The following is a 13,261-nucleotide window of genomic DNA, read 5'->3' on the forward strand; positions in this document are numbered from 1 at the left end:
AAATTACTAAATGCAACTAACAATATTAGCCCATGTCTTATTTCTTAATAGCAGTTTCTTTCTTAAAGCCAATACAACTTTCATTTCTTCCATGGAAAATTTTGCTTATGTTTTTAAATTGTCAAAATGGAAAAATATTATCAGATAATTTTGAAATAGCTATTTTGGTTTTCATGAACAGAAATCACAGAGATTTAAAGTGCCTTACACTAGATGTATTATTTTGCAGCTATATTTCATAATTGTATCCATCTCTTTATAATATATATGTAACGAAGTCAGAAGTTTCTAAACAATGAGAAGTTTTTTAAACATTAAGCGGTAAGGATGATTTCAAGATTTCAAAAGAAGCGAAGAAATAAATCCCATAAATAATAGACCAAATGTGGCCTCTTGGTGGCACTGTTTATATTTACAAAAATGCTACCTCGGCTCTACAAGACACAACACTTGATGCATTATGCTTTTCAGAATATGTAGTTTAAGTTCAGTGAAATAAACCGTTTTCAAGAGGATGTGGTTTCCACAGAAAGATTGTTGTACTGTCACTAACAGGTCGTGATAGCTGTATCCCCACAATTTGCTGTAGGTCAGGTTGACACGAAGTGACTAAGGTAAGGTTTGTAGGCTGGCGGCAGGGTGTAATTACCCACACACAAAGACACAGCTACTGTATGTCATTCCTGCTAATGACTACAACATTTTCTTGCCCAGTAATCTGTAACAAAAAGCCACATAAATGATCAGGCCGCATTTAAGTGCAGCACTAAAGAAAAACTTGGTGGCACAAAAATTATTCCAGCCAATTGAGTGGAAATGACAGAGAATAATATGAGGTTATCTCTGCTAGGGAGATGTGTGTTTGGAATGTCGCCAGTGGACAGTGCGTGGAGAAGGCCACCCTTCCTTACAGGCACACTGCAGTCTGTGTAAGTACATCCACTGCCCTCAGAACAGTGTGGGCTTTCTCACTCCCTTAGGGCATTTCTGCGCACACATTTGAAGATAGGTCTTTGGAGGATATTCTTTTCTTAAATGTTTTATTTTGTCATTGGAGTCTAATATTGACAATTATCCTTTTTTATTTGGGCATTTTTCTTTCCCCAGAGTTATTCTTTAGTCAATTTTTTTTTCTGATTCTTTTATTTCTGTGTCTTTCAGCATAGATAAATTTGAAAGACAATTTCCTCATTTTGCCTTTGGTGCACTCACAGAACACACACAGAGAGACACAGACACATACACAAACACCAGAAAAACTCCATTTTAATGATGTGTTATTTTATAAAGAAAAAAAAAGGTGGTTTTTGTTTGTTTCTTGTTTCCAATTTTATCCCTTGGTGGGTGGATAAATTCTTATTTTCTAAATTTCTTATTCACGAAGGGAGCAAAAGACATAGCCATAAACTTTGTAAGCGTTTACTAATATTTGAAACTGCTTTTAGCTTTTGGTAGATAGACTTCAAGCATATATAGAAGGCATTTGCATGATCCCAGTGGTGCTGACAGTTTTTCATATTTCACTCACTGCTTTTAGCTTTGATAACCTGCATGGGAACATGACAGACTTTCCTGGAACCAAAACCCTGTGCAGTGAAAGAGCTTCAAGGGTAGACTATATTACTCAATCTTCAATGAAAGCCATTCTCCAAATTTACTCAGCACCAGAATTCCTTAAATCCTACTCAAACACTTTGATTTCTTTTTAACATGTAGCAATATTGCTGGAATAAGGAACCTAGTTCTTGTTGTTATTTAGTTTCAAACAGCACTCCAGAAATGATATACTTGTGAGCTTTCCATTATTTGGAGTAAGATTCTGTTTTTCCAAAAGTTCCCCCTTTTTTCTATAGAAAAATTATGAAATACGAATGAGACTAAAGTGCAAAATCAACACTTTGGAAGTATGGAATGATGTAACTAAAAGAAATTTTACTTGCTATTCAGTCTAATACCTTAATTGAGTAGATGATAAAACTAAAATCCAGAAAAGTTTTTACCACAGCTAAAATTATGTGAATTGCTAGAGATAATTACACTTTTCTTGAATCCATTTGCATAGTACTACCACTGCTCATTCCGGATGACAGGAGAGGGCTGGCTTCTGTGTTGTGGAGAATATCAAGACATTCTTATCATTGATGCCAAAACCTTGGCTCTTATTCACACCTTCATGTCATCTCAGTCTCCTGATTGGATCAACTGCATGTGCATTGTTCACTCCATGAGAATTCAAGGTAATGGTTGGGTAAGATGTAAGACTAAGAGATTGCATATAAAAATATCACTTTTGAACTATTCGTTAAATGACTGGACAATAGTTTAGAATGCTTCTATATGTTTATCTGTTAGTGGGAAAACATAAAAAACTGGGAACACCCAGGCAAGTGGTTCAAGTCATTGGAAAGTCAACAAGAGATTAAGATAATGTGGAAAGAGGGGAATCTGTGTTTCCACCACCCAGTTCTGTATGGTACACTTTTAAAAGTGGCAAAAATGGGTTTCTTCTGGATTAGCAGGACTTTTGGAACCTTCATCCTGCTGTATTTTCTGTAATACACAACTGCCAAGGGAAAGGAAGGCTGGCTCCATTCTGATAGCTGAAGGGAGGTGTGATGTTGCCAACACAGTGGTGTCGGTGTGGTTCAGCTCTTAGTGCTTCTCTCCTTTTATGTGGGGGTCACACTAAAATTTTTTTAAGAAATTTAAAATCTTACCTAAAATGTTTATTTAAAAGAATGACAAAGCTGAATATTGTATTTTCCATCTGCATAGCCTTGCATAATCCTTAAAAGACTATGAAGTGATCTTTACACCAACCAGTTATAGCAGGGTCAACTTAAGTGCAACCTTTGTTGTTTTTACAGAAGATTCTCTCTTGGTGGTATCAGTAGCTGGTGAGCTCAAAGTGTGGGATCTCTCTTCATCTATCAACAGCATTCAGGTTGGCTTGGGAAACTCCTTTTTTCCCTTCTAGCTGTATTTCAAGCATATTTATTAAATGTTTTAAAAATTGCAGGGATAGTGCATGCTTATTTTTAGAAGTTCAAATAATATAGAAGACCATAAATTTTTACCTCCATGTACTTCCCCCATTCATCTTCCTGCTTCCAGTGTCAGGAGTGGGCATTGCTATCTTTGGATTCTGTTCTTCCATTTTCTTCTTCATGCGTATATAAATGTTTTTATCTGCACAAACACACATACAAACAGATTACATTTTAATTAAAAATAAAAATTGTAGAAGAATATCTTTTTTGTCCCTTACAGCAGAAGGACCTCTTTCTTCTGGATGTGTGTGAACAGTGGCAGGGATATGACTGTGAACAGCTGGGGCTCCCATACAACCGGGAGTCCAGTATGTTTCCCTGCTCCCCGGCTTTAGAGGCTATAAGTTGAGGTGATGGACAAAAGAACAGTCCTAGTATTTGTCGTGCTGATGATGACATTGTTTTGGCTGTCCCATGGAGCTCTGGACTCTCCTTAGGAATGTCTTGGTTCAAGAAGCCTAGGAATTATATTGGCATGCTGAGTCCAAGAAAAAGACAACCAGCATTTTCAGAAACTGATTGATAATGTAGTATTCTATATAGTTTACACTGACCACTCTTTTGTCTTTTCAAAGCACTTTGTGTATTTTTCTATTATAGTACTTAAGATCCTGCAGGGTTTTAAAAAATATTATTATTATTATTGTTATTATTATTATTTGGTTTATCTTTCTGCCAAGTCTGAATATCAGTAACTTATTCTTACCTAAACATTCTCAGCATCTAGCCGTGTCTCACACAGAATATTTGTTTAATGATTATATATAATGAATTCTCAATCCAAGTGGGTTTCCTGATCATGGTGTATTTTGCAAAATAACTTCTTCTAAGTTCAGAAAACTAAAAAGGAAACTGGGGTAGTTTTCTTTTTATAATAACGGTGTAATCTGCTTCAGATGTTCAGAGGAGTGAGTTTTCTGATATAGTCTAGTATTAGAACTAGTATTTAATACTAGTAGTAGAACCAGTATTAAAATGTTTTTTATTCTTTTTGAAGGAAAAGCAAGATGTCTATGAAAAGGAATCCAAATTTCTTGACTCCCTGAACTGCCGGGCAATACGATTTTGCACATATACAGAGAGACTTCTATTGGTGGTATTTTCTAGATGTTGGAAGGTATTATAAAATAACATAGTAAATACCAGTGAAATACAAATGTAATTAAAAATTTTTTTTGTTCATCGGAACAGTTATAAAAATATGATTTAAAATGTGATACAGACTCTTTATAGTATTATTACCAGAGCATGATGACCTGTCTTTATGACTGACTTTTACTAATTTTCTACCCCTCACATTCAGCTATTTTTTTCCTCAAGAAATTATATATGTAATAGTAAAGGCTCACATTATTAATAATGAATGAACCATATTAATAATTATCATTTCCCTAGATTATTTTTAACAGTGATGCTTGCTCTTTAGAATTAAAAAGAAAAACAACTAATACTTTTCACCAACTTAAATTCATCTCATTTATAGACTTTTTTTTCTTTTTTCACTTCGTTGCTACAGTTGCTTTTTTAGGGAACATACACTCATTTCTTGATTCACTGATGTCTCCAAGAAGATTTTTATTTTAAAAAAAGCTATGGTACCATTACTTGATAGCATCTTTTTTTCCTTTAATGTTTCATATACCTGACTCAGTTAACAACACTATATATTGTTTTACTCATGTACTTACTAAACAAAAATGCTAAGTATATGGTCTTACAAAGGCTTTCTACCATTTAAGGTTTTGTGTAATAAATTTTCAAATGTCAAGTTAGACTATTCATATAGAAAGAATAAAATTATATAGAGCTTTGGTATTTCTTGTCTCTGTGCTTAATGGGCACATTAGCCAAGCAAAGTTTATCTACAGAAATCTACGTTAGGATAAATAAGAAAAATAAAAAAGTACTTGTAAGATATCTTGATATATAAGTATGGTGTGGGCTATCAGTAATACTTAATATGTTGTTGCATTAACATTGTCATCTAAATAGTCTTGAGCACAATTTATCGTTTATTACATTGGCAGATTAGATTAGAAGCTTTTGTTAATGTGCATCATTCATTTTGTACTTTAGGTTTATGATTATTGTGATTTCTCCCTTCTGCGGACTGAAGTCAGTAGAAGTGGGCAGTTCTTTGCTGGTGGAGAAGTGCTTGCTGCTCACAGAATCATCATCTGGACAGAAGATGGTCACAGTTACATCTATCAGCTGCTGAACAGGTGGGCTCAGATGGGAGCGGCATACAAAACATTCAGGTTGGAAATGAACTTTGGGAGGCTTATTATGGAAAAATCCTTGAATGCTGCCCATGATCAAACACCAGAACAAAACAACTTTGGCACTAGAAAATTTACTCTGGGCTTGGTAGGCTTCTGCCTTTGTATAAAACAGCAGGGGATAAAGGAATGAGATTAACCATGTATAACTTGTACAGCTGGTACTGGGTTTTCAAAAAGTCACTTGTAATTATTAACCCAACAATTTCTAACTAAAGTTTAGAAACTTGAATGGTACCGTCCAGCTTTTGAAAGTGGAAAGGAAAAATAAAAACGAATAAAGAACCCCAAATTTCTAAACTTTGCTTTTTATTTTTTTGACACACAGTGGGCTTTCAAAAAGCATATACCCTGCTGATGGAAGAGTGCTTAAAGAGACCATTTATCCTCATTTACTGTGTTCTACTTCTGTGCAGGAAAACAAGGTAATGCCAGAAAAGAGGGCTGCCTCAAAGCTGTTCCACTCCATTTCTTAGATAAGTGTTGCTTTGTCTGTAACAGAGTCAGACTTGAAAAAAATGGAATTGAAGAATAACATCGAGTTGTTAATGAGAAAATCAAATCTAAATATTAATGGCTACTAAAGGAAAACATTGCCTTTAAAAAGTCTATTTTTTCCAAGTCTGATTAAACAAAACATATTTATTATAGAATAAAATTATAACTGTTTAAAAAGAGAAATTAAAATTCCAACTTTACCACTATAAATATTCACTGTAAATATTTTTTATTATGTGTCATTATTTATTTTAATTGAAAACTTTAAAAATATTTGAGAAGTTGCAAGATTAGTACAATTAGCACTCATATACTCTTTACATAGATTCACCAATTGTCAATATTTTGCCATATTTATTTTTTCTCTGTCTTTCTTTATACTCACACACATACACCAAACACACATTTTTCACTGACCCTTTTGATAGATGGTTTCATACAACATTAACATTTTGATATATCTACTCTGATTTAAAAATTTTTCCAAATAGTTTATATCCCTCTTTTTTAAATAGTAAGATCATATTCACATGTACTTAGTTCTTCTTCTGAATAAAACAAATTTAACTGTGGTCCCTGGTAGAAAATTGAGAATATAATTGTGAGCTTTTACTTGGCTGAATTATATCTTTGACACTCTACAAAGACTGGAAATTTAAGCAGTTATTTTATTATAGTAGTGTTAACCAAAGTGGGTTTTTTAAACTTTTGGACTTATTCATTAGTTAATTATCCAAAAGGCATTTCATGGAGAATGGAGGAGTTTTGAATTATTGATGCGCCAACCAAGGAAGCATGTTAAGTTTTACAGAGTGATGGTTTGCTTAATTAGACAGCATTCCATAGCTGTTGGAAATCCTATAGTTCAGTGATTTTTTTCTGCTAACATATCTATGAGGTTTGGTCCAAAAAGTTGATTAAGAAGCTGTCAGCCAAAAATTGGAACCCCAGTTGGGGCATAGGCCAACCTTAAAATCATGACATTCAGCAAGTGCTCCTAAAGTCATTTGTAGGCAGCAAGAGAGCTCTCTGTGTTGCTGTGGATCACAAAAGCAAGATGGTGACTTACTCATAAAGACACTTTTAGTTATTTTGAAAGGACCTACCTTTCTTTCTTTTTTATCTCCAGAATGCATTTTTTAAAGCAGTTTTCCCTAAAAGCTAAATATAGGTAGTATCCTATAGGAGCTTCTCATCTACTGCAAATATCAACACTATCTATAACTATGAGGAAAAAGAACAGCAATTACAAAATAACTGTAAAAATTCTAATTTTATGAGAAACTTCCTTGCTTTGTTTCTCAGTATGTGAAGATGAAGATTTATGGGTTCTCTATCAATAATTCTTATTTAGACAACCACAATTCTGTATTTTAATAGTGGGAAGTGCTTGGAAGCCAGTGCACTATGAATAGAATAATCTGAAACTGAAACACTAGGTGTACCACCTATGCTTAGACTCTTGCTTGCCCTTTATCAAGGCAAAAAAGGAAGTCAGATATTATCTCCTTACTCAAAACATCACTGCTGGTCACTACTTGTAAGACTTCTTAGTGGCTCTTGCAGTTAGAAGGTAATGAAAGCATTTTGGTGGGGCGGCTAGGTGAGTTTGATAGACCTAATGAGCTTAAGAAAGGGTGTGGTGTAAACATGTAGCATTGACTGGACTTGTTTTGTTTTGTTTTGTTTTTGTAGTGATACCATAGAATTAAATCTCAAGGTTTGATAGTAACACACTCTCAGGATTACTCTTTGTGATCTAGGGGACACGTCTGCTGATGGAGTTGTAGTAGCAAGAATGGGAACTCCCCGCTCCTTTCAGAATCTTTATGAGAGTCTTACTAGCTTCAAGTCATAGCTGATGAGGCCTTTGGGAAGGCTCCTGGCTGTTAGGATGAGGAGCTGAGTTTTCCAGGGTCTTGGATGAAGAGTAATACTGTAGCGTTGACAGGGAGTAATATATAGAAACAACCTGAGGATAGCAAGTAAGACATTGGAGTACATGAACTAAGAGTAATGACAACGGTGATGATGACAGTTCTTATTATTTTCAGACTTACACACTGCTTCATTTACAACACTTCCCATTATCATCCCATTTTAAAACTAGTGTTCAGAAAGTTTAATTTTCCAAGGTTTGAATCAGATAGTATGGCTCAAGAGTTTGGTAATGGGTCTGTGGAGTGAGTTTTTCAATTGTTCTGAAAGGTAGATAATAAGAATAGTTGATATTTATTGAGTGCATACCAAATGGCTGACATTATTCTAAGCACCTTATCTTATCAACTCAATCCTGATAGCAATCCCACATAGTAGGTGCCTTTGTTAGCCTTCTTTCAGTTAGGGAACATGAGACCTAAAGAAGTTAATTGTCTAAATCAATTAATTGGCTCCTTTAATAGATTTTGTATGTGCTAAAACCAGTATTTGAATACAGGCAATTAGCCCAAGAGAATTCACGCTAAATGACTGTTTTATTACATCTTGGAAGATGGATACTCCTTGTGATGGGTACTAGGTCCTGTGTTGAACAATCAGAATTTATATGGTAAAGGCCTTTGAGCAGGCTTTCAAATGAATTACAGAACTAGAGAGGGAACCACTAGAAAGAAGGATGATGAAGGTGTCAAGGAGTTGGGTGTAAGCATGAGAGGCATGTCAGGGCAGAAGCTGAGCGCAGAGGGAATCAGAGCCGCAGGGGAGTGTGGGCTGTAGGGGTGGCACAGGGAGCTGAGAGGGAAGAGATGTGCTGCCACCAGCTTGAGTGACCCGCCAGAAGCTTCATTCTCATCAAAACTTTGAGGGCGTTAGATTAGTCATTCCTAGGGTTCCTAAAGTTTGAGAGAGTTTGAGAAGCCAATTTAACCAAATTTTATCAACACCATTCTAACACCTACAACGATAATGGCCATGAGAACTCTAAAACCCCAAATTGCCTTATGAATCTTAAAAAAAAATTTTTTTTTCAGAGAACTGACTTCATAGAAACTGTTTTTTGCAATGCTTTCATCTCTTGGGATACAGAGTATTACATATCTTGTTTGAATTGTCTGGATTAGTTTCTCATTTTCTTCCTGGTTTAGTTTCCTTTTCTCCATACCAGGAACAATAACAATATTTACTTACTTTGCAGCTTTGTTGTGATGATTAAATGTAGCAGTATTTTGGCCCTTAATATTCTCTAAAGGTGCACTAATATATCTAAGATCAGACCTTCAAACATGTATTTTCTGACTAGGAATTGTCACTTTCCTATACTTTTTTTTTAATTAAAAATTTTTCGGCCCTGGCCGGTTGGCTCAGTGGTAGAGCATCGGCCTGGCGTACAGGAGTCTCGGATTCAATTCCTGGCCAGGGCACACAGGAGAGGCACTCATCTGCTTCTCCACCCCCCCCCCTTCCTCTCTGTCTCTCTCTTCCCCTCCCACAGCCGAGGCTCCACTGGAGCAGGGTTGGCCTGAGTGCTGAGCATGGCTCTGTGGCCTCTGCCTCATGCGCTAGAATGGCTCTGGTTGCAACAGAGCGACGCCCCAAATGGGCAGAGCATCACCCCCTGGTGGGCATGCTGGGTGGATCCCGGTCGGGTGCATATGGGAGTCTGTCTGACTGTTTCCAACTTCAGAAAAATACAAAAAAAAATTTTTTTTTTCAATTACATTCGACATTCCATATTATATTACTTTCAGGTATACAGTTTAGTGATTATACATTTATATAACTTACAAATTGATCACATCAATAAGACTTTTTTGGATGTTTTTAATTCTAGCACCAGCAGTTGGCTCTCTTGTCAGTGCCTTTGATTTATAAATCAAAAGTAGTTTTTGTTTTTCTAATCACGTAATCATTTTGATCCGTTGTGAATAATCTCTGTATATAATGCAAGTCTACCCAAAAAACATCTACACTGTATTGAGATACTAAGGAGATTCTAGCCTCATTCATGAGTGAAAACATCTTTTAAAACACTGGTGCCCAATATTCATACTCTGCCTCAGCAAAATTATAACTCTCTCTCTCTCTAAACATATAACATTAATATAAATGACACCTGTATAATATGTATTTATTTACATTAATATAATATAATAATACATATTTTAACAATTTATCAAATCATTTTTCTTTTTCTTAGTGGCCACCTAGGAAATTTGAAATCAAGTGTTTTGAATCTGAAAAATGGTAAACAGAAACTGGAAAGTGTATTAAGTATACAAAATTGCAAATATTAATTTTTGCTATTTTAACTGACAATTAAAACATAAAGAAATCAGGCCTTCTTAGTGGACAATAGAGAATTGTTAGCAAGACACAGGCTCTTGAGTCAGAATTACTAAACTCAAGTCCACTACTGTCTACATCACCTTAGATTAATCAAGCTCTTAACTCCCAGTTTATTCATCTGTAGAGTGAAGACAATGATAAACTTTCCAGTTTCTGTTTACCATTTTTCAGATTCAAAACACTTGTTTTCAAATTTCCTAGGTGGCCACTAAGAAAAAGAAAAATGATTTGATAAATTGTTAAAATAATTTCACAGGATTATTTAACTGAATATATGTAAAGCCCCTACAAGTATATGTAATATATACACAAAACATGTTCAATAAATGTTAGATATTTTTATAACACTCTGAAGTCTAACTGATGACATTTCTTCTTATTTTATAAAATTTTTTGTCTTGAATAAGAGATTATAAGTACTTGAAAACTTTGAAACAGTGGGAAAGCAATGGAAACAATTTAGTTCATCTGGGAAGCTGTGTTCCACCACTTAAAAAACAGTGGCTGTCATTTTATACTTAGATATTTTCCTACAGAAAGCTAACTTTTTGTTTTGGACTAGAGCCTTCCCATTGTCATGGGCTACATGAATGAGAGGAAAGAGCCTTTTTATAAGGTGCTTTTCTCTGGAGAAATCTCAGGAAGAATCACCTTTTGGCATATCCCCGATGTTCCTGTGTCCAAATTTGATGGTTCTCCTAGAGGTAAGGCAAGATTCACTTTTAATCACCTGTCTTCTCAGAAATGGTTTATAACTGATTTAGTGTTTTTCTAAGTTTCGTCACATGGGCTACAGACATGAAAAACTATGCAGTAGATGCCAACATAAATCACTTATACTTCTCATACAAAAATACAACCAATATAATACAAAATAACATTAATTTAACATGAGTGATGTTTTCTTGAAGTAAAATGAATGCTGGCAATACTACATAGGGGAGGCTAACACCCTATATTCATAGTTTTGGTTTGTCATGTCCATGCTTTACCCTTTTTCAGTCACTTTCTCCAGTGGGATTATTACAGCTGCTGGGAACAGCAAGCACAGGTATAAACTTGGCCACTGAAACATTTGGCACTTTGAAGGATTAAATGATTTAGCATTGGCTTATTTTAATTTTTCTTAGAATAAAAAACTGAAACCATCAAAGTAAACATTGTTGCAGGGAACGTTCAAACTCCTAAGGCTACTATGTGTTCCAAATTGAGGAAGCCTGTCTTACTTTTTTCCTTCTTATTCCCAAATCAGTGCATCGTCTCTGTGAACCCTTGTCTGGGGCACAGCAGAATCAGGGTCCTTTATACTTGAATGTCTAAGCACTAATTACCATTAGTAAACAATTTCACTGGTATAACTTTGTCCCTTTCTCAAGTGTTTTCAAAATTATTCATTTAGACGTAGATTAATAAGAAATGGGTCAAGAAATAGAATTAGACCTTGGTGTAGTGTGTGGAAAAGTTTCTTACAAGTCAATCTTGAGAGTTAAAGAGTATACACCATGCCCACTGCTGAGGCCACTGGGTGGTGGCTCTAGGACTTCTCGTGTCTGTTCTGCTTACAGCAGTAGAATTAAATGTCTAGTCAACCTTTTTTATAATTAGAACCAAAGACATTTATGACAACTCTTGGTGCTAGTCTAAGGTTTGGAGTTAAGGTTTTCACTGTCACTGTAGCTGTAACATGTATACTGTACGGTCAAGGGAACCCCTTCATAGAGAGGTAGGTTGGCCTTAACTTGCCTTCTTTGCTCCTGAATGCCAAGCCTCTCTCACTTCCTGCACATACCTGAAGCCCAGTTCATTTGCTTCGGTGGTCAGCTATATATAATAAAATGGTAATCAGTGTTCTTGGTAACCATAGATAGTTGCCTGGGGTTAGGGTATGATTTTGAGCTATTTCTGCCCTTGACATTTAAATAATAAATTCCTTCCATTTACCTCACACAACTAAAACACCCTCAGTTATTCCTCTTAACATTCATTGCTAAGGCAAGTAAAGAACTCATGAGATTGGTCTAACATTTTATAGCATTACAAGAGCTTCTCAGATTTTTTCATTTGACCAAAGTCTAAAATGAATATACTAATGCTCATTTATTCTATCGAGTCTCCTTGAAAGGACAGAGGACTAGTGACGTTGCATTTTGAATGAAGCTGGTAGATGGCAGGAGAACTCTTTGCCTACTATTAGGATGGCAAAAGAGCCTCTATGCACTCCCAACAGCTGGTGCCTTCATAATATTTTTCAAATCTATGACTACATAAAACAAATTTTTTCTTGTTATATGTTTTCTTTTTAGAGATACCAATAACTACCACCTGGACCCTTCAAGATAATTTTGATAAGCATCATATTATGTCACAAAGTATTATCGACTACTTCTCTGGGTTTAAAGACGAAGCTGGAACTGTGGTAGTCACTTCATCAGAGTATGTCCCAAGTCTTGATAAACTAATATGTGGCTGTGAAGATGGGAAAATTTTCATTATACAGGCTTTGAATGCTGCCAAAGTAGGACTTCTAGAAGGCGGTTCTTTATTAAAAGGTCATTGAGTTTTATTTATCCCTAGTACTTAATTTATCTAAATTTCAACTGTAACAATTCTGTACTATGAAGATTGCTGAAGCTGGCATTTGCTAATAAATTTGTACATGATTTAATGTTTAAGTAAAATATACATAATATAATTGTTTAAAAGTCAAACGGAGGATTAAACTATGAGAAGTATGTTTCTCTTGTTCATTTTCCTGTTCCCTTCACCAAAAGAAACTGTCAATAACTTTCTTTATACCTTTCTCAAAATTTCCTATGCATATATAAGCATATAAGAGAATGGCAATATGCATTCTTTTAGTTAGTTTATATATATGAAAACATGTTCTCCATACATTACTGAAATATTCCTAAAAAATATTAATAAAATATTATGGAGCACTTTTTAAATGATTAATAATAAATTTTAATTTTAAATAATATTCATGGATGTTTAAGTATTTCTAGGCTTTGGCTACTAAGATAATGCAGAATTAACTATCTTTGCACATATATGTGAGTGTATCTCTAGATTAATTCCAAGAATTACTGGATCAATGTTTGTGTGTATTTCTTTAAAAATATATCTGAGCCTGACCAGGCAGTGGCGCAG

At 35.0% G+C, this 13,261-nt stretch overlaps 1 protein-coding gene across 3 annotated transcripts in view; it reads left to right on the top strand.

Moving 5' to 3' along the window:
* Positions 1 to 13,261, top strand: part of WDR72 (WD repeat domain 72) — a 239,468-nt gene that overhangs the window by 37,953 nt on the left and 188,254 nt on the right. For all 3 annotated transcript variants that reach the window (XM_066276258.1, XM_066276259.1, XM_066276257.1), the window contains exons 4-11: positions 851 to 929; positions 2,063 to 2,237; positions 2,868 to 2,944; positions 4,048 to 4,167; positions 5,127 to 5,272; positions 5,658 to 5,754; positions 10,674 to 10,815; positions 12,415 to 12,660. In XM_066276258.1, coding sequence (XP_066132355.1) covers positions 851 to 929; positions 2,063 to 2,237; positions 2,868 to 2,944; positions 4,048 to 4,167; positions 5,127 to 5,272; positions 5,658 to 5,754; positions 10,674 to 10,815; positions 12,415 to 12,660 — 1,082 coding nt within the window. The remainder of the gene's footprint in view (positions 1 to 850; positions 930 to 2,062; positions 2,238 to 2,867; positions 2,945 to 4,047; positions 4,168 to 5,126; positions 5,273 to 5,657; positions 5,755 to 10,673; positions 10,816 to 12,414; positions 12,661 to 13,261) is intronic.

Source organism: Saccopteryx bilineata, chromosome 4 (genome assembly GCF_036850765.1).
Source record: "Saccopteryx bilineata isolate mSacBil1 chromosome 4, mSacBil1_pri_phased_curated, whole genome shotgun sequence".
NCBI classification, from domain to species: domain Eukaryota; kingdom Metazoa; phylum Chordata; class Mammalia; order Chiroptera; family Emballonuridae; genus Saccopteryx; species Saccopteryx bilineata.